This window comes from Girardinichthys multiradiatus, chromosome 14, assembly GCF_021462225.1.
Source record: "Girardinichthys multiradiatus isolate DD_20200921_A chromosome 14, DD_fGirMul_XY1, whole genome shotgun sequence".
NCBI classification, from domain to species: Eukaryota; Metazoa; Chordata; class Actinopteri; order Cyprinodontiformes; family Goodeidae; genus Girardinichthys; species Girardinichthys multiradiatus.
In genome coordinates, this window is record NC_061807.1 from 9,105,928 (window position 1) to 9,133,547 (window position 27,620).

Here is a 27,620-nt window from a genome sequence, read left to right on the forward strand (position 1 = left end):
GCGAGACTGTGTACTCGCTGCTGAACGCAGTGGTTCGCTTAGGGCCCATCAACAAATTACTGTCCATCAAAACTGTCAACAACAAAAATGTATAACTTCCAGAACCCAAACACTCAGAACCAACGCAGAATTGTGGTACAGCACAAGACTAATGAGACACACCAGATATGATGAGATGTTCATCCAACTTGAAACTAAAATCTAACTTGAAAATAACTTGACAGAGTAAAGGCAGTCATTTGGAGGGAAGGAGAAGAACGTAAGTTACGTATGTAACTACGGTTCTATGAATCCCGGATGCTTCAAGCACTGAATGATCATTCTTGCGCCTGCGCAGGTCGAGAAATTAATAACAACATCGTCACATGTGACCTACCGGTGGCTCACGTGAGTTTATATAGTCACATGACACCGGGAGTCCAGTCCCGACAATCTTCTCGCGAGCACGCGGAGACCGAGGGACCGAGCGCTCTGGCGGTCATCCGGGATTCATAGAACCGTAGTTACATACGTAACTTTCGTTCTATTTCATCCCTACTGACTGCCAGAGGCGGTTCTTCAAGCACTGGATGACGCATACCAACAGGGTCCCGAGGGATCCCACAGAGACCCCAAGGAACACAGCAACACCACTAACCTCAGCGGGACGCAGAAGGCGGTTGCTCCAGTATTCCCTGCAGGGGATGCGGCGTGGTGACGTTCACCCTGTAAAACCTGGCAAAGGTGCTTGGCACCGTCCAGGAAGCAGCTTCACAATTGGCCTCCAGAGGCACCCCGCTCATGGCAGCCCACGAGGTGGAGAGGCTCCTAGTGGAGTGACAGTGCACGCCGCTCAGCAGGGTCTGATCCTGCAAGGAGTAAGCCACAGAGATCATCTCCACAATCCAACGTGCCAACCGCTGTCTAGAAAGGGCCTGACCTTTCCGAGAGCCAGCATAACAAACGAAGAGACAGTCAGTCCGACGAATGGGTGCCGTGGAGCGGACATACGCCTCAAGCGCTCGGACAGGGCAAAGAGGCTCAGAGGGGGCACCAGGATTAAATCGGGAAAGCCGGAGTGGCAGCACACTGCCAGCCACTGCAGGCACCTTTGGCACAAAGGAAGCATTAGTCCACAGTGTAACACCGGAGCCATCCAGGTTCCACCGACAGCATGGTTCAGACACAGACAGAGCATGCAATTCCCCCACCGTTTGGCAGAAGCAATGGCCAACAGGAAGACGGTTTTCAGGGAGAGCCACTTGAGATCAGCCCCTGTAACGGGCTCAAAAGGGGGGGACTGAAGAGCCGCAAGCACTAGCGACAAATCCCACGTAGGGGCCACAGGGCGCCTGGGCGGACACAAGCGCCTGGCACCCTTCAGGAACAGCGCGACATCCCCATGCTGGCCAACAGAGCAACCACCAAACCCAACATGCCAACGGGAAATGGCTGCTACATACACCTTCAAGGTGGAAGGGGATCGCCCTAGATCCAGCAACTCCTGGAGGGCAGCGAATAGGGTCCAGTCCCTTACCACGGCACCAGCCGGCAAAGACCGCCCATTTAGCACCATAGGCGGCCCGCGTGGACGGTGCCCCTGCACCAGTCATGGTCTGTCCAACCCTGCCTCCATAATGGGAGAAGGCAGAGCCTGCACTTGTAGAGGCCAAAGCCAGAGTTTTAGGCGGCCCGGATCGGGATGGAGAATCCGGCCTGGGAGAGGAGGTCTCTCCTGGAGGGGAGGCGCATCGGCAAGCTGGAGCAGAGCCTGCGCAGCAGAGGAAACCAGGTCCTCCCTGGCCAAAAGAGGGCTACCAGCAGGAGCTCGTGCCTGTCCTGAAGAACCCTCAGAAGCGTCTGGCGGATCAGGGGAAACGGGGGAAAGGCGTAGAGAAGGGTCCGGGGCCACTTGTGCGCCAGTGCGTTGCAGCCCAGAGGACTGGCATTGTCCATCAGGGAAAACCAGAGGGGACAGTGACGAAGGTGGCCCAAATGCGATCCACCACCTCCGGGTGAAGCCGCCACTCCCCTGGAAGTGGCACCTGCCGAGACAGAAAGTCCGCGGAGACATTCTGCGGACGCGGAATATGGGCTGCCCTGAGGGTGGCGAGGCGTGGCCAGACCTGGGCCCCACCATGGTCCCCTTGGGCCCTAGTTGGTCTCTGTCCAGGAGCCGTACTTGTGGACCCCAAGAAAGGGACAGGAGGGGAGAGGGAACCCCGGAACGAGTGCCTAGCTGCCCTGGCAGCAACTGGCCGGCGGGGAGGTCTATGGAGACCCGCCAGCTGCTGCCGTGTTCTTGAGGCCTGGGCTGTACGCTCCAAGGCTTCCAGTGCAGCGGAACCGAAGAGTTCCCCCGGAACAACAGGAAGAGCCCTCAGCGTTCTCCTACAAGGCTAGGTCAGGGGCGATTGCGCCAGCCACACCTGGGGCCGAGCATGGACCAATGTAGAGAGCGTGCGACCAAGCTCACGTGTCATCAGGGCGAAGGCCTGCAGAGAGGCGTCCAACAAGCCCTGAGTAGACTGGTCCAAGGGAACCGACACCAACGAGGAGGAGAGGCCCAACATCAGATGGGAGAGTGAGTTCCCTATGCGGCCCATCCGGGCACTTGAGTCGTAGGCCCTACACAGTAAATCGTCCGTGACACGGCATTGCGGTCGTGGACAACGGGCATTAGTCCTCAACGCCTCATCGGGAGGAACGATGAGGGAGGCAATGGCAGACTCGACAGGGGGCATGCAGCCCAACCCGAACTTCGATGCCTTGTGCATGGCAGCCAGGGCCCTGCCATCCGCAGTCGGGCGGGAAAAGGCCCTTGTGTCGAAAACACGACGCGCATCTCAGAGGAGAAAATATGATCTTGACAGATTTGCACAGCATTTTAAGTCCGTGTTGGAGATTTCCCATGCTCTCAAAGTAAAGCAGAAGAACCACCAGACTAAGCGGCAGGAATGAAACCAGATGTTTCAGACGAGCCGGTACTTTCCGAATATCCTTGCAGAGTTAAGCCTGGACTTGTTTTCACATGAACTGGACTCGGGTTTCGGTTTCTGGTGCATTTTTGATTAAAACGTGTTTGGTCTTCATTTAGTGAAGTGACTCACAGCCAGGGGCAAACTGGCATACAGGGTAACCGAGGAAATCCCCGGTGGACCGCTATATATATAGATATAGATATCTATATATATAGATATAGATATCTATATAGATATATATATCTATATAGTTATAGATATACATATCTATAGATATAGATATATATCTATATCTATAGATATATAGATATATATATCTATAGATATAGATATAGATATGTATATCTATATAGATATAGATATCTATATATCTATATCTATATATCTATAGATATAGATATATAGATATCTATATAGATATATATATCTATATAGATATATATCTATATAGATATAGATATATATCTATATAGATATATATATCTATATAGATATATATATCTATATAGATATATATATCTATAGATATATATATCTATATATCTATAGATATAGATATATATCTATATAGATATATATATCTATATCTATATAGATATATATATCTATTTAAATCTGGCTCTCCAATGCAATGGATGTTTTCTCCCTCAGTGATCATCAGCAGACTTTGTGTCACCATTGTGGTGTCACGGTTGACCAGTATGCCAGTTGGCCTCTGGCTGTGAGTCACTTTTATTTTTCAAGTTAAAATGTTTTTCGTTTGATCAAACTTTTATTTTTCAGGAAATTGGGGTACAGAGAGGAACCAGAACCATCAGAACAGAACCGTCTGGGTCAGCTTTTTACTGAACTGTTCAACAGAAATGCCACTCCCAATATGGCGGCGAGGTTGAGATCACAGAACAACATAGTTTTATGGCAGCATTCTGTCTGCATCTAAATAACTTGAAATCCGTTTTCCAGCTGAATCTCACCTGCAGAGACAAACTGGACGAAGACGGCTGACAGCAGCGCCCAAAGTGACCCAGTCAGCAAAGGACCCATGTCCTTGTTGGTTCGATCCACCCGTCCGAACCTCAGTTTAGTTCAATGCGACGTTTCTACATGAAACACATTTTTCAAACCGTCAAATCACCAAACATGAACCTAAAACACTACATCCTGTTGGCAGCAGTTAGAAACTATGATACGTCAGAGGCTGTTTACCTCCGCCACCAACGTGGCGTCGCTGACGCAAATGTTTTCTTCCTTGGACCAAGAAACACCTAGAAGAAAAGTCACAAGAATTCACCAAACTCAACTGAAAACCCAGCGGAGGAAATGAAATCAGCTAGAGAAAGACTCACTGCGCACTTTGACAGAACCGAAACCAGGGAGAGGCACCGAATGAGTGGAGGTGGAGACTTTTTCTTCTTCTTGTTTTTTTTTTTTATTGGCGGTTGGCAACAAACGTTTAGTAACATTACTGGTATGGAGTGTGGTTCGTGTCGGTCTATCTATTTATATATATATATTTAATTCTACAAATTAAATAAATAAATATATCTTACCTATATGTATATATACAAATAGACATACTTACACATTACATTGTATTCTACCCTTCTATATCCTCCATACTTTCACAATTTTATCTACGATGATCAAATTCTATGAAATAATTTAGTTTTCTGTAAAAAACGAATCACTATTTGTATATGTTTACTCCCTAAATTCTTCCTCAAAATATCTAATAAATTAACCTTTTCCTTAATACCTTCAACCTCTCTTCTCATATATCTTCTTTCTCTTTCATATTTATGACATTCTAATATAACATGTTCTATTGTTTCATATTTTCCACAGTAATCACATTTACCAGTATCATGCTTTTGAATTTTAAAAAGTGTATAATTAAGTCCTGTATGCCCAAATCTCAACCTTGTTATCACTCTTTCCTCCTTTCTATTTCATCTTCCATTTCTTCTTTCTCCTACTATCTTCTGAATTTTATAAAACCATCTTCCTGTTTTTCCTTCATCCCACCTTTTTTGCCATTTTTCCATCAGCTTTCCTTGAACAATACTCTTTCCCTCAGATTTACTTGTTTTAACTATAAAACTAATAGGATTTTGAATTACCCTCTTTGCTATTTTATCTGCCTTCTCGTTTCCTTCTACTCCAATATGTGCTGGAACCCACACAAATATAACTATCAAGCCCATTTTTTGTATTCTGTATAATGTATGAAATATTTCTAATAAAATGTCCATCCTACTATCTGATTGATTATATTTTAAACTTAATAATGCAGAGCTTGAATCTGAGCAAATGACTGTTTTTAATGGTTTTATGTCTTCTACCATTGTAAAGCTAATAATATAGCCAATATTTCTCCTGTGTTTACTGATAAGCCGTCTGTAATTCGTTTTCCTATTTTTAGATTGAATTCTGGTACTACAAAAGCTATTCCTACTTTTCTATTTATTTTTGATGCATCTGTATATATTTGAATATATCTATAATAATTATTTAAATGTATCTGTACTGAATAACTATCTACTATGGGAGATTTATCTTGCTTCTTTTCCATTATTGACATATCTACTGTTGCTTCTGGTAGAATCCATGGTGGTATAATTGATATTGGTGATGTTTGACTAATTTCTAAATCAATCATTTTAAATTATTTTACTTTATTTTCAATTGTCCATCCAAAACTCTTCATTTCTTTCTTTTCTTTTTCCCAACATGGATTTAAAATTTCCCAAATTGGATGATCCAAGTTATTACCTTGTAAATGTAACCAATAATTTATTTCTAGTTTTATTCTTCTTAACTCTAACGGCATTTCTCCCATTTCTATTTCTATTGCTGCTGTTGGTGTAGTTTTAAATGCTCCAGTACATAATCTTAATGCCTGATGTTGGATAATATCTAATTTAACCAGATGTGTTTTAGCTGCTGAACCGTAAACTATACAACCAAACTCTATGTTAGATCTTATCATTCCTGTGTAAATCTGTTTTAGTGATTTCCTATCTGCTCCTCAGTCACTGCCAGCCAAGCATCTCATAATATTTAACATTTTCTTACATTTATCAACAACTTTTTGAATATGTATATTCCATTTTAGTTTTTCATCAAACCATAATCCTAAAAATTTTATATACTTTACTTGCTCTAATTCTTGGTTATATAATTTTAATTTTATTTCCTTGTTTATTTTTTTCTGATTAAATATCATTACTTTGGTTTTTTCAACTGAAAACTTAAATCCCCATTGTAACGCCCATTTCTCTATTTCAATAATAACCACTTGTAATTTCTTTACAATTAATTTTTTCCTCTTCTCCAAACAGCTCCATCGTCTGCAAAAAGTGAACATCCCATTACTTTTCCAATATCTTTAAATACATCATTTATCATAATTGAAAACAATAACGGACTTATAATACTCCCCTGTGGAGTTCCATTTTCTACTATATATTTTCCTGAGATCACTTCCCCAATTCTAACTTGTATTTTCCTATTTATTAAAAAGTATTTGATCCATTTAAATATTTTCCCTTTAATGCCCAGTATTTGTAATTTAATTAATAATCCTTCCACCCACATCATATCAAATGCTTTTTCTATATCAAAAAATACTGTCACTACACTTTCTTTATTTACCTGTGCTCTTCTAATTTCATGCTCTAAGCAAAGCATTGGATCATTAGTACTCCTCCCTTTTCTAAAACCACTTTGATACTTTGACATATATCCTTTATTATTTAAATAATATACTAGTCTACTATTAATCATTTTTTCCATTATTTTACATAGATTTGATGTTAAGGCTATTGGTCTATAATTTCCTGGATTTGATTTATCTTTTCCTGGTTTAGCTATTGGTACTATAATTGATTCCTTCCAGCTCAGTGGTAATTTTCCCTCCTCCCATATTTTATTATATAATTGTAATATTATATCTTTCGATTTTCCACCAAGTTGCCTTATCATTCTGTACCAAATTTGATCTTTACCTGGTGCTGTATTTTTTGTCTTCCTAAGTGCATAATTTAATTCAGCTTTTGTAAATTCAACATTTAACAGATTATTTGTTTCTTCAACACTCTGTAATACATCTTTATATATAAGTTTTGTATTTTCTCTTCCTTTTCTTCCCTCTTCACTAATATTATTTGAACTGTTAATTTTACTAAATATTCTTGCCAATATTTCAACTTTATCTTCATCTTTTACTATATTTATATTATTTATTTTTAATAAAGGATATTCAAACTCTCTCTTTATGCCATTCATTCTTTTAATTATTTTCCAAATTTTTTCTATTTTTGTTTCTTTCCCTATTGTGCTACAGAAATTTCTCCAATATTCTCTTTTTACCTTCTTAATAGTTCTCCTTACTATTGCTTGCATTCTTTTATAATCAATTAAATTCTTATAAATTGGATTTCCTTTTAGTACCTTAAATGCTTTATTTCTTAACTTTATTGCTTCTTTACATTCATTTGCCCCTCCTTGAACCACCACCTTAACGTGGTGGAGGGGTTTGAGTGCTCATCTGATCCTAGAGGCTATGTTGTCTGGGGCCTAAATGCCCATGGTAGGGTCTCCCATGGCAAACAGGTTCTAGGTGATGGGTCAGACAAAGAGTGGTTCAAGAATCCCTCATGAAGAACAAAATATCGAGGTACGTGACGTCGCCCGGTACGGCGGAGCCGGGGTCCCACCCTGGAGCCAGTCCTCTTCAGGTTGGAGGGGAGTTCCTGCCTCAAGTGGAGGAGTTTAAGTATCTCGGGGTCTTGTTCACGAGTGAGGGAAGAATGGAGCGGGAGATCGACAGACGGATCGGTACGGCTGCCACAGTAATGGGGGTGCTGTGCCGGTCCGTTGTGGTGAAGAGAGAGCTGAGCCGAAAAGCAAAGCTCTCAATTTACCGGTTGGTCTACGTTCCTACCCTCACCTATGGCCATGAACTTTGGGTCATGACCGAAAGAACGTGATCCCGGATACAAGCGGCTGAAATGAGCTTCCTCCGTAGGGTGGCCGGGCACTCCCTTAGAGATAGGGTGAGGAGCTCGGCCATCCGGGAGGGGCTCGGAGTAGAGCCGCTGCTCCTCCACATCGAGAGGAGCCAGTTGAGGTGGCTCGGGCATCTATACCGGATGCCTCCTGGACGCCTTCCTCGGGAGGTGTTCCAGGCACGTCCCACCGGGAGGAGGCCCAGGGGACGGCCCAGGACACGCTGGAGGGACTATGTCTCTCGGCTGGCCTGGGAACACCTTGGGCTCCCCCTGGAGGAACTGGAGGAGGTGTCTGGGGAGAGGGACGTCTGGGCGTCTCTGCTGAGTCTGCTGCCCCCGCGACCCGGTCCCAGATAAGCAGAAGACGACGAGTACGAGTACATTCATTTGTCCACCATGGTACCATTATCTTATTACTTTTACACCCTGCTTTCTTTATGAATTATCTGCTACTTCCATGATTATCTTACAAATTTTTTAATTTACATCATTTATATCCATTCTCATATCTACTTTCTCTAAGTTTATTTGACTCAAGTATCTAAATTTAGTCCAGTCTGCCTTATTAAAATTTAGTTTTTTATTGACATTTATATTCTTATTATTTAAAGTTAATCTTACTCTTATTATAATGGGATAATGATCACTACCTATTGTTGATTTTTTCACCACTCACAACTACCAGCTAAACCATTTGAAACCATTGTTAAATCAATAACTGATTCCATCCCTGTTCTTACATTGATTCTTGTTCCCCTCCCATCATTAATACATACTAGATTTTTTATTTCCATTAATTCTTCTATAACATGTCCATTTTTATCATTACAATTACCCCACAATGTACTATTTGCATTAAAATCTCCACACCAAATAACTTTCCCTTCCAAATATTCATTTAACTCCTCCATTATTTCAATTGACAATGTTTTACATGGATTATAAAAATTTATTATTTTAAATTTACCTTCTTTTTCCCATATCTCAATTACTATATATTCAAGTTCTTTCCCTTTCCCTAATACCTGATATTGTATCCCTTGCTTAATAAATATTCCACATCCTCCTGTCGATCTCTTCTTACACCATCATATCCTTTTATCACAAAATCCAATGTTGTTTTTAACCATGTTTCCTGAACACAAATCATTTCTGGTTGTTCTTCAAGACTATCAATATAACCTTTAAGTTCTTGTCCGTTAGCGATTTAACTTCTTGCCTTCCATTGTAATATTAACATGTACTTTCACCAGATGTTCCTTGTCTCCCATCTATCTCCAACTTTTTATTTATGTTCTCCCATGATCCCTCCTTAAACCCCAAAAACTTTTCAGCTCCTCTCACTATTATTTTAATCTTCTCAGTTTTATGCTTGGCTTGGTCAGTACAGTTGATAACATAGGCTACGAATAATATTAGTTTTTCTACTGATATTGTAACATTTTCTTTGCTTTGCTGTGGAATTTGATTCGCTATTTGTTCAATCTTTCTTGTTTTCTGTTCCTTCACATTTTTAACTGCTTCTGCATAGCTTATGTTTTTAGTCATTTTAATCTGTATGATTTCTTTTGCCTTCTTCCTTACTTCACATCCTCCATACGTAACTCTATGTTGCCCTCCACAGTTACAACATTTTTCTTGTACTTCTTCTTTACATTCTTCAAACTTGTGATCTTCACCACATTTAGGACATCTCTGCTTCCCTTTACAAACTGCAGCTATGTGACCTTTGACATTTGAAACAACGAAGTGGTGGAGGGATATAAGGTCTAACCTGAAAGCTGAGATAACCTATTTTTATGTTTTGTGGCAACTCTTTTTCTTCAAATTCAATGAAGATTGACATACTTCCTACTTTTTCTCCATTTATTGTTTTTGACAATCTCTTCAAGTTATTCACTTTTGCACCAATAATACTTCTCTTAATTTTATCAAGATCTTCATCTAGAGGGATCCCATAAATCACTCCTCTAAGTTTTTTATTTTCTCCCATGATATTTTTCTCCAACACCGTTTTCTTGCAGATATTATCCACTTTTAAAGCCTTGTTCTTTTGTTCTTCATTTTTACAAACTACCAATAAGTTTCCATCTCTCAAAATCTTTACCATTTCAACATCTCCAATTTTCTTTTTTATCTCTCTTGACACCACAATGGGGCTGATGTTATCCTGTTCTTCCTCGTTCTTAAGTTTTAATATTATTTTAAATTCCTCCCTCATAACTTTCCTCCCAACTATCCTTTCTTCTTCTGAACTGCTTCCTTCCAATTCTCGCTTGCTACCTTGGATATCACCAATTCCCTTTCCGTCATCTATTTTATTTCTTCCACGTCCTTTCCCTCTTCCTCTCCCAGCTGGCGTCCACCCTTCAAAATCCATGTCTTCCTCATTTCCTGTCTCCATTTCCAACCGAACCATTCACATACCAGTTTATGCCCAAATCCACCTTTTCCGAATCCCATATATATCTATTTTTGTTTTTCCCGCGCCGCACCAAAACCGTTCTTCTTCGACGTAGTCTCACCACCGACAACCGACCACAGAAGGAGGGTTGAGGTCATCTGCGCTTTTGTGGCCGGCAGGCTGTGGGACTTCCGGCAGAAGTTCATTGTCACTGTAAAAGCAGAGGTTGGATTTGTGGATTTTATGCCCCAGAAAGTTGATAAAAACTAACTGGTCTGTCAAAATAAATGTAGCTACAGTTTTTAAAAACTGAAAGCCAAATGTTTGTGAATTTACATTTTCATTTAGTCATATTGATACTACAACACATAGATTGTTTTAATCCCACGTACCTTATTCAAACTACTAACAATAACTTATTTTCTTATGTGACTTCAGTATATGTACAGGGTCTCACCTCTTTGTCTTCTACTCAGTTTGGAAAATGGAAGCTAAGTAAGAGGTTAAGTGAAATGTATGGAGTGTATTGATGTTTGCTAGTAAAATAACTGAAATAGTGCGATAAATTGCATACAATGCTAACATCTTTAGGCTGATTAGTGTTCAATTCTTCTAAAATGTAAGTCATGTTGCTTTTTGTATCACAGGTTCACATTTACATCAGTTATTCTGATGTTGATTCATTTCTGGCTGTGCTGCTGCTCAGTGTATCTTCAGTGAAAAAAAAAGCAACTTGGAAACAGTGATCACCTTTTCAGAAAGCACCTGAGAGAAGAAATTTATTTTTCTGACCACAGTCAAGGTATGATTTTATTGAATGTTATTTAAGTCTCTTATGAGATGTTATTGTTGTCATGTAGAGCATGCAATGCTTTTTTAACAATTCTGGATCTGTTTTAAGAGAAATTTGTGGTGGCCTGTTTCTGTAAGGAAGGCAGACCAGCATTCAGGAGTCACTACCTTTGCCCAATGTGCAACTCTCTTGTAATCACACGGTCCTCGAACTTCATCCAATAATATCGGCATCCTCGTGGCAGCCTTATGGCCTGGGACGTCCAGTGTGTTTTTAAGTATTTATTTTTAATTTTCTGTGAGTGACAATTTAGAATAGCTCTATAATAAACCGGCTATTTGTGCAATAAATCTTCGTCATCCTTTCTGCACGTTATACATACACATGGTGCTATTTATCTTCCATCTCAAGTAAATACAATCACCTTATGTTATGGGTCTAAAGCTGTTTATTAAATAATAATCAATAATGATTATAAAATAAAGGTAACAGGCTATACCACGACATCCCGTTTGTCGATAATCAGCATGAGCTTCCACAAAAACAGCGGCAACCTGGCATCCTGGCGAATCCCCTGCCACCCTCCGGCAGGCTGTGGCAGTTCCAGTGGCAGCTCCCACAAACTGAGCTTGCTGTCTCTCATGAACTGACTGTTTGACAGGGTCTGTCGCCCCAAGCCGAAGTAGCAGCTCGGGCCTTTGTGTAATTCTTTTTAAATAGTCAAGCTATATAAATTTGTAAGGAAGCTGCTGAAGTTAAAGACATTGTTCACCTCAGTTACTTCTATTACTTGACTGGAAGCAAACATTGAACTTTGTTTATCGCGTTGAACTGTATGTTTTCCTTGTAATCCATGTTTCTAATGTAAGGAATAATATAGAAAAGCTATAAATTATTCACAATCCCTTGTACTTATCACATGAACAACTTGATTATGTTACTTGTCCATCAAGACTAAACATGCCATCTGCCAAAATATTTGGCCCCCTACAAAATACACCAATTAAATGTAAACAGTGGTGCAAATGTTGAATTTCATTACAATTTACCGGTGTAAGACCAAGCTAATGTTGGCCCACAATTCACAGCTTCTGATTCTACATTTAATTGGAAACTTAATAGAAACTTGACTGACAGCAAGTGAATAAAATAACCTGATGAATTGGACACATTAGTCACAGGAATTAAGAGCACGATGCCAGAAGCTGGGTGCAGAGTAGTCAAAGGTGCTCTACTTGCACAGGGACACAGAGTGCAATGGGACAGAGATGCATCCATGCATCGTGTGGACAGTGTGGGTGTGCTTTCCAGGATGACTCGTCTGAGATGTGTGGTGAGGAGGACGTACAGTTCCTTACCCAAAGTACATGGTGCACATTGGCACCAATCATAAGCTCACCAGGTAAGTTTACATCCTATCTGTAGACTGTTTAGTTTGTTTTGTTTCAAATTAAATATCTGTCATTGTGTGTATCCCATCGACTAGAGAAATTGATCTTAGTGAACTTCATTGAATTTGAGTGTCATGAAGTAGTATTATTTTGTTTCCATTATCAGATATATTGTATTGTGGGTTTTAGACAGTTGGAGATGTTATGCAGTGTGTTTTGGACTGACTTCTTGTCTGATTTGTTTTAACCTAAATACAACTTTGTTATCTTTGGGGGCATAGATGGCTATTCAAGAAAGGTAAGAATTTTACCTGTCAATTCAATTCAGTTTTATTTATATAGCGCCAAATCACAACACATGTCATCTCAAGGCACTTCACAAAGTCAGGTTCATACATTCCAATTAATCCTAATCATTGAACAGTGCAGTCAGATTCAGTTTTTTATTCAAATTGGATAAAAAGTTTCTCTATCTAAGGAAACCCAGCAGATTGCATCCAGTCAGTGACTTGCAGCATTCACTCCTCCTGGATGAGCATGTAGAGACAGTGGACAGTCACTGGCGTTGACTTTGCAGCAATCCTTCATACTGAGCATGCATGTAGCGACAGTGGAGAGGAAAAACTCCCTTTTAACAGGAAGAAACCTCCAGCAGAACCAGAACCAGGCTCAGTGTGAGCGGCCATCTGCCACGACCGACTGGAGGTTTGAGAGAACAGAGCAGAGACACAAAGAGAACAAAGAAGCATTGATCCAGGAGTACTTTCTATGGGAAGGAAAAGTAAATATTAATGGAGAACATAAAATTAAAAGCTGAAATAACAGCAAATGTTGCAAAATTGGAGAGTAGTGTGAGAATGTAGCGAAGAGGGTGAAAGTGGTCATTATGTCCTCCAGCAGTCTAAGCCTATAACAGCATAACTACAGAGATAGCGCAGGATAAACTAAGCCACTCTAACTATAAGCTTTATCAAAAAGGAAAGTTTTAAGCCTAGCCTTAAAAGTAGACAGGGTGTCTGCCTCATGGACTAAAACTGGGAGCTGGTTCCACAGGAGAGGAGCCTGATAATTAAGGATCTGCCTCCCATTAAACTTCTAGAGACTCTAGGAACCATAGTCAAATGTTTGCCAGGGGCCAGAACGAGCCATATCAAATCCTACCAACAATGATATTTTATTGTGTTTCATTTTAGTTTTTGTCCAAACAGGTGGGGTTCCTTATTGTCAATTATACATAGGTGGCTTTTCTGGTTTCATGTTACCCAGAGGTGTGGCCTACTCTTTGGGTAATTCCATACCAACTCAGCTGAAACCTCCTAATTCAACTCGTAGCTTTATTACTGTTACCCAAAAAATCTTCAATTTTCCAAAATTTTGTTTACTACCAGATTTTGATTTACACCTACAGAACTGTCAGTTGACTTATTTTACTGGCTAAAATCACTCTGCACCATATTAATTAGGCCTGAGCAGCAAAGCGCTGCGAAGGCCTATTGTAATCATCACTCTGTTTATTATTATTCTGGCGACAAATGAATCGCCTATTTGGCGGCTTTAACATATCCAAAAACTCACCAAACTTTACCCAAAATTGTCCCCCTAGTGAAATTTTAAGTCTTTAATGTCGCCATAAGTGGGCGTGACCAAACCACTTAGCCACGCCCCCAAACGTGAGATAGCCCGTAAGGACGTAAGTCGTACAGATCTGAAAGTTGGCACACTGCTAGAGCTCCTCAAACCAAGATAAAAAGTCTCTTGGGGGTATGCCCTAAAACGCACAGGAAGTCGGCCATTTTGGGTCAAAGGCCAATTTTTGCCCATTTTTCACTTTTACTTACCTCGAACTTTAACGAACTCCTCCTAGGGATTTTGAGCTATCAGCTTCATATTTGGTCAATGTGGAGTTGAGGCACGGGGGATTAAAAGTTATCAAAATTGTGACTTTTCGTGTATGTTGAAGGGGCGTGGCCAGGGCATGAACTTGGCATTCGTGCCGAAAGTGAAAAATTGCAATAACTTTACCAAAGAAATTACAAATCACACCAAAGTTGGTATGAAGGACGACCTTCGGGTTCCCGACGATCCTATGGGGTCATATGCTGACATCATCAAAGCCACGCCCCCTCAGAACCGGAAGTCGCTTTTTTCAATTGGAAAGGTGCCTCTATGACCCACTTGACCCAATCAACTTGAAAGTGTGTCAGAAGACAGATAACTAGTGGGTCTAACTTCGTTTGAAGCACAGTGACTTTTCATAAAAGGGCGTGGCCGTGGTTGCGCGGCGAAGTTGGATGTCACGCCATGGCCATATGTTTGGCTTTAATCTCCACATACATCATCTGATCTGCACCAAATTCCATGTGATTGAACCTACTCCAGTCCCCAACAGAGATCTGATGACATATTCGGTGGGCGTGGCCTAATTCATACACAGCGCCCCCTAGAACATTTTAAAAAATCAGCCCCAAGCCATGCTTTGACCGAGGATTCTGAAATTTGGTACACATATGTAACTTCTCAGGACCTACAAAAAAGTCTATTGGAGCATTGGTCCAACCCCCACAGGAAGTCGGCCATTTTGGATTGAAGTTGCCATTTTTACCCTGTTTTGGGCGTTTCTAGCCCGCATATCTGAGCGAACTCATCGTACAGCTTTTGACTTACACACTTGAAAATCACTCAGTATACTCTTAAGGGATTGGGGATCAAAAGTTGTCAAAAGCTTTTTGATACACAACAGCGTGTGGGCGTGGCCATGACTCAAAATTTGACTTCTCACCATAAAAGACAAAATTGATATAGCTCCTACAAGGAAAGTCACAGACACATGCAACTTTTTGGGATTGATCTGCCTCTATGCTTGAACAATATTCACTGGTCAGATGCTGACATCATCGAAGACCCGCCCCCTGATAACAGGAAGTGTCACGTTTTCCTTTACAGAGTCAATGTTTGATGTTCTTTACCTAATCAACGTGAAACTGTCCCAAGTAACAGATAACATGATGGTCTTAGACAGTCGCCAGTACTGACTGCTTTAGTTGGAGGGTGTTACTATGATGGCGTGGCGAATTCTGATGTCACGCCACAGCCATACGTTTGGCTCTAAATTTCACATGGATTATCTGATTCACTCCAAAATAAATATGGCTGATATTTCTCAGTCCCCAAACAGCTCTATTGGATTACATTGGAATTTGGATCAACAGCACCCCCTAGGATACTTCAAGGGCTATATCTCCCTCATACATCATCAGATCCACTTGAAATGTAGTATACATGATCATGACTTAATGATGGACATGTTGACACAGTCAATTGATGATGTTGTTTTAGCCCCACCCACAAACAAACAAGTGAGTGCAGCTTCCATCTGGAAGGTCCGATTTACTCCAAATTTTGAATGCTTTTTGCCAGACTCAAACTCTGCATGACCGAAGATCATTTGACATTTTGCCCACAGTGCCACCTACTGGCGACACGTTGAAGTGAAGCGGTGTCATCGTGTGTGTCGTGTAGGAGGCGATGCCAGGGTCCCGCGGTGGATGCACAGGCCAAGCGGCGCTTGGCTGCGAGGGCCGCACAATGCTGCTTGTTTTTTCTTGTAATTATTATTCTGATTGCATAAATTTGGGGTTTCCCTCAAACCGGCCACTAAATTACATGTGAAATTTGTTTAAGGTCATTTGCTCATCTTTGTAAAATTGTTAGATGACATTACAGAATTCTCAACATTTTGACTTCTTTGCAAAATGTGCTACTTAGTTGTCTTATCTAAGATGAATGAACCACAGTGTGCTGTAACCTTTAACATAGGCCTACATGTTATGAAGGAGTTTACTGATTTCTATGCCTCCAGTTGACAACAGATTAACCTGTCAAACCAGGACCTCCAATCTCTCCTTACCTTGGTGAAGTCATTTCACTTTGTCACACTCTGCCACAGCCTTTTGGCACATAAGACATTTGCTTGAACAATGATAAAAGCAAGTCATTTCACATGATTTTCTTTCATTGAATATTGGAGTATTGGAGCTCCATTGATGGCTTTTCGTTCATCCACACAAACGCTCTTCAATGATGTTCAATGTACAGGTCCTTCTCAAAATATTAGCATATTGTGATAAAGTTCATTATTTTCCATAATGTCATGATGAAAATTTAACATTGATATATTTTAGATTCATTGCACACTAACTGAAATATTTCAGGTATTTTATTGTCTTAATACGGATGATTTTGGCATACAGCTCATGAAAACCCAAAATTCCTATCTCACAAAATTAGCATATTTCATCCGACCAATAAAAGAAAAGTGTTTTTAATACAAAAAACGTCAACCTTCAAATAATCATGTACAGTTATGCACTCAATACTTGGTCGGGAATCCTTTTGCAGAAATGACTGCTTCAATGCGGCGTGGCATGGAGGCAATCAGCCTGTGGCACTGAGGTCTTATGGAGGCCCAGGATGCTTGGATAGCGGCCTTTAGCTCATCCAGAGTGTTGGGTCTTGAGTCTCTCAACGTTCTCTTCACAATATCCCACAGATTCTCTATGGGGTTCAGGTCAGGAGAGTTGGCAGGCCAATTAAGCACAGTGATACCATGGTCAGTAAACCATTTAGCAGTGGTTTTGGCACTGTGAGCAGGTGCCAGGTCGTGCTGAAAAATGAAATCTTCATCTCCATAAAGCTTTTCAGCAGATGGAAGCATGAAGTGCTCCAAAATCTCCTGATAGCTAGCTGCATTGACCCTGCCCTTGATAAAACACAGTGGACCAACACCAGCAGCTGACACGGCACCCCAGACCATCACTGACTGTGGGTACTTGACACTGGACTTCTGGCATTTTGGCATTTCCTTCTCCCCAGTCTTCCTCCAGACTCTGGCACCTTGATTTCCGAATGACATGCAGAATTTGCTTTCATCCGAAAAAAGTACTTTGGACCACTGAGCAACAGTCCAGTGCTGCTTCTCTGTAGCCAAGGTCTGGGGAATGCGGTACCTGTAGCCCATTTCCTGCACACGCCTGTGCACGGTGGCTCTGGATGTTTCTACTCCAGACTCAGTCCACTGCTTCCGCAGGTCCCCCAAGGTCTGGAATCGGCCCTTCTCCACAATCTTCCTCAGGGTCCGGTTACCTCTTCTCGTTGTGCAGCGTTTTCTGCCACACTTTTTCCTTCCCACAGACTTCCCACTGAGGTGCCTTGATACAGCACTCTGGGAACAGCCTATTCGTTCAGAAATTTGTTTCTGTGTCTTATCCTCTTGCTTGAGGGTGTCAATAGTGGCCTTCTGGACAGCAGTCAGGTCGGCAGTCTTACCCATGATTGGGGTTTTGAGTGATGAACCAGGCTGGGAGTTTTAAAGGCCTCAGGAATCTTTTGCAGGTGTTTAGAGTTAACTCGTTGATTCAGATGATTAGGTTCATAGCTCGTTTAGAGACCCTTTTAATGATATGCTAATTTTGTGAGATAGGAATTTTGGGTTTTCATGAGCTGTATGCCAAAATCATCCGTATTAAGACAATAAAAGACCTGAAATATTTCAGTTAGTGTGCAATGAATCTAAAATATATGAATGTTAAATTTTCATCGTGACATTATGGAAAATAATGAACTTTATCACAATATGCTAATATTTTGAGAAGGACCTGTATAGGAGCAGACCAAGAAAAGGCCTCAGTTACACAGGTGACCAGAACCATCACTGCAGTTATATCTGGTCTGCAGAGCTGTCATAAACTACAGGAGAACCAGAACCAAAATGATCCAGAGATGGAAATGAGGACAGACCTGGATAGGAAGCTGAATTCTCCTTATGGTCCAGATGATCCTGAGGTCAGACAGTGTTACCTGGTAATTAAGAGGAAAGATATTTACTGTTGAAAACAGTTCAAAGTGGGAACACCAGATTACAACTGGAGCTCAGGTTGGACAACCTTGGTGGATCTGCAGGTGGTCCATCCTGTTTCTCACCAGAACTTTTTCTCTGACCTGTCTGTTCAGGTTTGTTAGGTATTATTTAGTCAACTCAGAGGTAAGAACGATACAGTCAGAGTTACTTGTGACAAGGGTAGCCCACTTTGCAGTGAAACTACAAAGTTTTTGACACCCTATCTCTTTATTTATATACACAGTTCAACAGACAGTTCAGACAGGGTGTGTGTGAGACGGAAAGGAGGCTGGTTCACACAGAGATAACAATGATCTCACACACACAGGGAGGAAGGCATAGTGCAGGTGCCTTGCAACCCAAAGTTTTTACATGAGTGATAACAAGTTTTTGCACCCATCCAACAGTCCCTCCTTTTATCACAAGTAAAAACATTTAATATAAAAACGAGTAAGAAAAATACTTTGTATGAGCGAAAACCCACGGACGGTAAACAGATTATATTTTGTGGGAAATACTCATACGGCCCCGCCGCCCTCGGCGACCATTAAAAGTTAAATGTTGATTAATACTTGAAATCATAAAAATAAAAGAATGATACTTGAAATCATAAAAATAAAAGAATAATACTTGAAATCATAAAAATAAAAGAATAATACTTGAAATCATAAAAATAAAAGAATGATACTTGAAATCATAAAAATAAAAGAATAATACTTGAAATCATAAAAATAAAAGAATAATACTTGAAATCATAAAAATAAAAGAATAATACTTGAAATCATAAAAATAAAAGAATTAAAAAATCTGCCCTGTTTATGTCATCATTGTACTTTTTCTCATTTCACTTAAGCAACAACTTCTTCCGATTTTCTGCTGTAAGGTCATTTTATGAAATACAATGTATGAGTACACTCAGGCTTTTGATGTGATTTATTTACAACATGTCATCATAATCGTCCCCTTCATTTTCGTGCATTTCTACCTGGTTCAGTGTTGCATATGCCACCATGAACAATACCAGAAATTCTGTAGGAATGGATGTGCGTCATGTTCTTCCGTCAGTGTTCTGAGATGGGTCCCGTCTGATGTCCATCTCTTCTGGTTCGGTATCACCTCCTGTGGATCCTGCTTTAGATAGAGAAAGAGTCCTGCTACCAGAATTAAGCTCAGGCTTATCAGTCCTGTCCACATGTTACAGAGAGCCATTTTATAATTGGGCGCAGATCAGCTGTTTTCTTCACCGGTTTGAGACGCTGGGCCATCTTTGAACCCGGACTTCCTCTGCTACCCCGTCAGTTGATCTGGCTCCTGTAACGGCAAAACTGGCTTACAGTGGCTTTTATGGATCCAGGAAGGCCTCTCTGCTATTTTCAGAACTGTGGGCGTTGTTAGGAGTATTTGAAACGGCCCTTTCCACCAAGGAGTGCTCCAATCCTTCCGGTGGAGTGTCTTAATCAGGACCAGGTCTCCAGGCCTCATTCTGTGGGATAGGAGCAGAGATTATCGGCAGACCACTGGACATTTGTTCTTCTTTTGTCTGCAACATTTTATTCATCCACTCAGCTAATGAAGGTTCCTGTTGTGCTTTCTCTATTTCATTCATGTCAGAGGGCAGAGAAAACGGTCTGCCATGTACTATTTCTTTGAGAATACAAATTTATATCAGCAACTTGGTGTCACGTGATCTCAGACTCAGAATATAGTGGGTGGAGTTATACAATGATGTACAGTAGGTGGCAAATGGAGTAAGACCAGTTTGATTTGGAGTTATTCTCATCCATAATTTAACCAGGGATAGGCATTCGGGCCATGGCCTCCCTGTTTCTTCCATTGTTTTCCTTAATCTTTAACTGAAACCCTAATGCATTAGAACTTAGTTCTATTAATTTATTTATAAAATGAGTTCCATTATCTGACCTTATAATCTGTGGGATACCATATGTGGGGAAGAAATGTGTCACTAGGTTCATCTATTACCACTAGGCAATATTTCTTCCCCCGTGTTTGCAACAAATTATGCATGATCTGCAAAAATTATTTGCATAGTCAGAAAAATTTATAGTGTAGCATTAATGCTTTACCAGATGTGACATATTCCCCCCTTGACACGTGGGTCTTCCCAATGTGTCACTGTAGCCGCTGTGTTGTATAAATGTTTTTGGGAGGATTGGTTTATCTTCTATCTGATAGATGTCATCTTTTTTCTGTGCTCCTCTCTTTAGCCAGGCCTTTATTTCTGTCTTGGGTGCTGACTGTTGGGCGTCTTTCAGCACATCTGTGTCTATAAATAGCAGATCTGACATTTTCTCTTTAATAGGTTGAAATGAGTTAGTTCTGTCCCTGATGATGTTTTAAAACCTCTATTTTGCCAAATCTTAGCATGGTGATGTACTGATCTGAAAACGTATTGGCTGTCTGTGTATATAGTAAGTATTTGTCCCTCATGTAATTCACATGCTCTTACTACAGCATATAATTCTACTGTTTGGGCTGAGCATGTATTGGGTAGAGATTTAGCTTCTATTATCCTATCGATGGTTGTTACTGCATAACCAACTCTATTCTTTCCATATTCATCTTTAGATGCTGAGCCATCTACAAACACAACACATGAATCTGGTATAAGGGTTTGAGAAATGTCTTGTCTGGGTTTGGTGTCTTCTTCAACTTTTGCTTTATAAGAATGTGGTTTTCCATCTTCTGCAGTAGGTATTAGAGTACTTGGATTTAAAGGGCACATCTTTTTAGAGTTATGTTTGGCTGTGATAATAATAGCGATGTCAGTGTGATATGCCTTGCATGTAGCGTCAGGTGCTTCTCTTAATATTCCTGACTTCAACATATCTTGTATTACTGGCTTAGTATCTTCTTCAGCTTCTGGCTTTAAGGGGTATTGACGGACTGATGGCCTTTTTTCAGATATTAGTTTAACCTTGTATGGTGGGAACCCCTTTATAAGCCCTACATCAGTTGATGATTGGGACCACAGTTCAGGTGGGACAGCAGCTAGGGCAGGATGCATGTTGCTCTCTTTGCTCTCAGCTAAACCCTGTATTTGTCCCTCTGCCTCATCTAAATGTGTCCTTAGATGGACTTTGACTATCCACGCCAGAATGAGCTTCCAGATTCCTGTATTAGGATCTACTTTTGACAGTGTCAGTGCTGTTCCTGCAGAGGTTTAAAGCCTCTGTTTTTCCAAATTCTTATTATTCTTTTTTATCATATTTTATATGTCCTTATTACATTTAAAAATGAGATCACTATTTTTGGTAGTTGCTATTATTATAAATAATGCTTTGTTTAGTTCTTATTAAAAATAAAAATAAAAACTCACTCACTGATGAACACAAAAAATGAAGGGCATATTATATCTTATAATCTTAGTTTATCTTACCCAGTTTTATAGATACAACATACAGTTTCAGTCAGCTTTGTATTTAGTTCAAGTAACTAAAGTTTGTTTCAATTAACTCAAGTTTTCTCTATTTCAGTCCAGTCCAGTAATTCTGTTAAGGTTCATTTCATCTTATGTTAAGTTTGAGTCTAATTCAATCATTTTGAACCTGACTGGAAAAAGTCTAAACGTCTGTTAAAATCTTTTTGTTTTACCATAGAGAACTGACCTAATATTATTATGGTAATGTTGAGGACTCTAATTTTTACATAACATGAAACAGACATTTATTTCACAAAAACAGAAAGTCAAATACAGACATTTGGCCACATGAAAGTTTAAATAACCTGTTTGTACAAGAATTATGAAAAATTGAAGACAGATCTATGAACTTTCTTATGGTTATCAGTATTTTCAATACAGGTAAAACCTTTGCCATCTTTATATGATTTTTCGAAAAAGATTCTGGAAACCTTATTAAGATATAAGTTTGGCAAAGATCATCAGAACATCAGACCTTTATTAGCGCTTTTAAGGTCCCTCAAAGATGCATTACAATGAAATCAGTCATTCCCATTCACACACATTCACACACTACTTACTTATTTCTCTGTCAGAGTAATTTTATTTGCAAAAATTTGAACATAATTTGACTTCTATTATTCTTAAAATGCACATTGTTTCCTCATAACCCCTTTTGTTTCCACAAGGTCTGTTTTGAACGCTTCAATTCTTTTTTTTTATTCACCAAGAATCAATAAGGTGGTCTTAGTGGGTCCACCTTAAAGGTGTTATCTGTTGGGTGTCATGTTATCATTGTCAGGTCAGTGAGGTTCATAAGTCAGTCAGAACCTTGGTCATTTGGTCTGTGCTCATAATGTTTCATAGATCCAGCCTATGATTAGTCAGCAAAACTTCCACCTATAGGAGAAAAATTGATTGTTAATGAATGAGCTGCATTTCCTAGGAACACTGTCTTCCTCCTGGATGAGCATCACCTGTTGAAAAACTTTCATCATTGTTTGTTTCACATATTCAATCAGATCTTTATATTATATCAGTAGGTGAAGTTGTTAGTATCTCATGTAGACTGACATATACTGTTGCATTTGGAGAAGATCTCAGATTAAATAAATTTAGTTAGAGCTTCAATCCAGGTTCATTTTGTGTCTGCAGACTTTAGCCAATTTTTCTTTTCTTTCTTTTTTTTTTTTATACATAAAGAGCAAGATTCAAAACATTTTCAAAAGGCAGATTGTGGCAGAATGTAGACAAAACTGCTTATTGATTGACAAAATAACATTCAAGCACACAATCACCATATTAAAAGGCTCTACTTCTAGAGAATCACTAAACTTCTGAGGTCCGGTTTTGGCCCGCGGACCTTGAGTTTGACACATGCAAGGTAGAGTTACAATTTTTTTTTCAGACCTTTCAGCAGAGACAGGCTTCTGCTGTTTGCAGAAGTTTTATCTTTGTTTTCAGGCAGCTGCATCTCTTTATCAAGGTCGTTTCACAGAGCTGAAATTTAACTTCTCTCAAAGAGGAAAAATCAAGAATGCAAACAATCTGAGCCAAATATGGAATTATTTCCCTGTAAAATGAATCTTTTGCATTTTATCATGATATTGTTGGTAGTATAACACCATAGAATGATTTTTAAAGCACCTGTTTCTCACTAATGCTTGCCTACAAAATCTTTTACTCTCAGATTACTTCTTTAACAACATTCTGTTCTCTCTTCTCTAGTCATTGTTCACTGGGTTGTCCAGTTGGATAGTTTCCATGTTGTCCACATTGTCACCTCCTCTTTTAACTTCTTTTACCACGTCCTCTAAAACCACCTCTTAGTCTTTATAATTTGGGACTACCTTGGTATTCTAACCTGGGATGGGTGGCAGTCCGCCCCCCCCCTTTATTTGTTTTCAGTTAAGCTGAAAGTTTTTTCCTGTGCTTTTCTTAAGGCCTCAGTATTATGGCTATGTCAGTTAAAAGCTGCTCTTATTGTTGTTTTTTTAATTAAACTTTTTGTTTTAATCTGTTAATCAACTGTGTGCACTCAGGGACTGAAAAGTCCCCTTTGAAATTATAATCTGGCAAGGTTTTTTATTGTCTCTTGAATCTTTTGAATGCATAATCTCCAGTTTAAGATCCCCGTGTAGTTTTAGGATTTCAGTGATAATTAAGTTACCTGAAAATCCGTATTTTTTATGCCATCGTGCACATATTTCTGTTAAATCAGAGCTTTTTCTCTGTTCTTCCCCCATTGTTCTTTGTTATTTTTCTCTTTTTAGTTTTCATTATTGCTAATTTTAGATCCCCTTGTAATTTTAAGACATCCTTTGTATCTAATTTGCCCAAAAACCCATGTTTTTTATTTTTTATTCCATCTATGACAGATCATACCTGCTCCTTTTACATAGTTCTCCATAAACTTTACCTCCCCTTCTAAGTCAATTAGTTTACTTTGTTTCTTCTCCATTATGTTTTATGTTAGTTTAATTATAGTATAAATGTCCCAGATAAAAGGTCACTGGCATGAGACTTTAAGGAGAGGACATTAACACGGCCTTCTACTGCGACTAATTCGCAGCGGTGTTAATTTTCTGGAATGAAATCCGACCTGAATCTCCAAAGTCACCAGTACGTAGTTTTAATCTGGGCAAAAGAAAACACAGGACTAGCAGAATCCTGCTGATTCTATTAAAATGCTTAGTCCTCCATATACACACAAAACACAGTCACACAGTTAGTTTCAGGTACCTTGTTAACTTGGTGTTATTTTATGAGCTCAATTTACTCCGTTCTTTTTACTTTTATAGCGCTTATTCTATTCCCTCGCAGGGGAATAACCCTTAGTCGTTTTATTTGGCCCCCTTCTTGGCGGGGCCCTACCTTAATTTGTCACTATTCCTTTCACGGTGGAATAAAACCATCCGAATGCAGCGTCCTTACCGGCGACGCACTACCAACGACTTTTAAGTACTTTTCCTATGAACTGTATTTTAAAACTGTCTCACCTCGGAGTTGACTTCTTGGTGACTCTTTGGACCCTGTGAGAGTCACCCCGCGCCGAGGAAGGCAATAACCCACTGGCCAGGTGTGAATTCACACACACCGGGACTTTCAGCCACTCCGGCTAATGGAGGCTGTGCAGCGGTGCTTCGCTCGACGTCAGGCTTCCCCCACGGATCCCAGAGTCACTGTTAAAGCAAAGAGAAATAAGGTTATTGAATTAATCCGGCTCGAAGGACCAATAAATGTTAGGTATTATTTAGTCAACTCAGAGGTAAGAACGATACAGTCAGAGTTACTTGTGACAATGGTAGCCCACTTTGCAGTGAAACTACAAAGTTTTCGACACCCTATCTCTTTATTTATATACACAGTTCAACAGACAGTTCAGACAGGGTGTATGTGTGTGAGACGGAAAGGAGGCTGGTTCACACAGAGATAACAATGATCTCACACACACAGGGAGGAAGGCATAGTGCAGGTGCCTTGCAACACAAGGTTTTTACATGAGTGATAACAAGTTTTTGCACCCATCCAACAAGGTTCTTGGTCTTCATGATGCTGGTTGTTCTCTAATGTTCTCTAACAAACCTCTGAGGCTTTCATAGAACAGCTGGAGGCAAAAATAACCAAGTTCCACTTAGAAGGATCTCCTTCTCCTGCTTTTTCAGATGGAACATCTCGTCTACAGACAAGTTCCTCACAGGTTCTCTGTGAAACAGCAGCAGTTTAAATAAAGATGTGTAACATCTAGAGACAAGAGGTCACTGCAGATGGTACCAAATATCTGTTTCAGCTGAACTTAAACGTAAATGTTTCTGAAAAATGAGGAGATATGATAAACATGCATGAAGAGAAACATGAAACCTTCAAACAGAAACTCTGAGTTACACTCTGTGGGATTCAAACCAGAGACCTTGAAGCCCTCCTGGACACAAGCAACATTTTTACTACAGAGCTGAAGATTTACAGATTTTACAGAAAACAATACATTATTTTTATTTGTTTTAGTTTTATGTTGAATCAATGGTTTCATGATAGATCTTGACTGCCTCCTAGTGGACATTTGCTGTTAGTGTTCATCCAATGAACAGATGTCATTTGGTTCTAACTGCTCAGACTGAACTTTACACCATGGTTCTTTACTGCAACACTTCTGGATTTATGTGGTTCTGTTCAGTAGAGGACAGGTAGAGATGAACAGACACACAACCTTGAATAATTCTCTGTTTGGCTGTGGGACACAGTTCTTCAAACAACTGAAAGTGAATCTGTCAAAATCAAAAATAAGGATAATTATTTGTTTTTATTAAAATTTTTATAAATTTTTCTCTTAACAAACAAACAAAAGTGTAAACACAAATGTATCTGATCGGTACAGGGTAATTCACATTAATTCTAATATATTGTACATATTTTAGTAAAAGATTTAACACATGAATACAGTTTAGGTGCCTCTTATAGTCCAGACCCATTGAAGGGTATCATCCCCTATTGGTCCAGATCATGTCCCATGGGGTTTCCCTCTCCTGTCCTCCCTGCCCATTGTCCTCCAATCTATGCAGCATGGATCCATAAGATGAGATCTCCACCATACTGTCCATCCATTCTTTGAGCTTGGTGTTTAGGGCTGATTTCCAACGCTTCAAGATCATCCTAGAGGCTGTAATCAGGCCGACCACAATCGCAAAAAGCTTTTCTTTTAGGTACATTTGTCATTTGGGTTCTATGTCCTAACAGGCATGCGGCAGGTGTCAATGGAACCACTACATCCATCCAGTTGCTAAAAGTAAGGATAATTATTAATGGCTAAGAAATATAAATAGAGAAATGTAGGAGATGAAGAATGAAAAGTAAAGCTAAGCTGGACGTCTGGAAGTTGGTGTTGAGGGATCACCATCGGGTTTGATTAAATAACTTTTGATGAGAAAAATGCCGGGTTGGTTCGGCTTTGCTGTCCTGACTGGCTGTGGGTCAGAGTGGGACATTAGTGAAGGTAATGAGAGCGACAGGAGTAGTGAACATTTTGATAGTGAAAGGAAGAGTCCAAAAAGAGTCAAATCTTCAACGGAAGCAGGTATAGGAAAGCCTGGAATGTTTTTCAAAGGCCCTGGATCTTTTTTTCAGTTTCTTTTTCTTATTATTAGAGTTGAAAATCAGTCTCGTCTATTACAAGATGAGCAAAACGTCCCAAAAAGAAGAACTCGTACGCCGTAACTACCCCCTAAACTTGGTCTGGTCGGCCTGCTAGCCCCGCACGCGGCCATGTGTGTGAAGGCTCTAGTCCCTAAACGGCGCGCGACGTTGGCGCTCAGTGTTGGCGCTCTGACGTCACAGGACTCATCGGTGCGCAGCCCGACCCGCAGGCAGCATCTCCCATTGGCTCATTCATTCACGGTGGGAGGCAGAGCAGAGAAGGAAGAGATCTTTCTGGTTGCTAGTGACGTACTAAACAAACCTGTCATGAAAGATGGCTGCCTTGTGTCCCCAGTTTATTACCTTCTTCATAACTCTTGCTAACTCTGGTTCCTGCTGTCAGGATCTGCCATTTTGGACTTTGTTGTTTTGTGTGAGCAGTTCATGTAGGTTTATTTACTCCTGAGTTCTGCTTCGTTTAGTTAGTTTCTTCCTCCTGGCTTTAGACCCCTTTTTGTTATATTTACGCAGTTGCTTCTTTCCCATAGTTAGTCATTTATTCTCCTCTCGTTATGAGGTTCCTTTGGTTATTATTTTACTCCATTAATTATTGCTT

At 40.2% G+C, this 27,620-nt stretch overlaps 1 protein-coding gene and 1 long non-coding RNA gene across 7 annotated transcripts in view; one reads left to right on the top strand and one right to left on the bottom strand.

The window, feature by feature from the left end:
- The window catches only part of LOC124880561, a 103,814-nt gene that overhangs the window by 31,876 nt on the left and 44,318 nt on the right, over window positions 1-27,620 (bottom strand). Inside the window, exons 1-3 of one of the 6 annotated variants that reach the window (XM_047385800.1) lie at window positions 4,307-4,399; window positions 4,167-4,225; window positions 3,935-4,060 (exon numbers count right to left, since the gene is read on the bottom strand). The exons of the other annotated variants lie outside the window; for them this stretch is intronic. Of the exons in view, the coding sequence (XP_047241756.1) occupies window positions 3,935-4,004 (70 nt within the window). The 5' untranslated portion in view covers window positions 4,005-4,060; window positions 4,167-4,225; window positions 4,307-4,399. Of the gene's footprint in view, window positions 1-3,934; window positions 4,061-4,166; window positions 4,226-4,306; window positions 4,400-27,620 lie in introns of those variants that run through there. 6 annotated transcript variants of the gene reach the window in all.
- Window positions 4,068-11,506, top strand: LOC124880644. The gene is made up of 3 exons (XR_007041401.1): window positions 4,068-4,356; window positions 11,024-11,178; window positions 11,278-11,506. It is a non-coding gene; the product is annotated as an uncharacterized LOC124880644 (long non-coding RNA).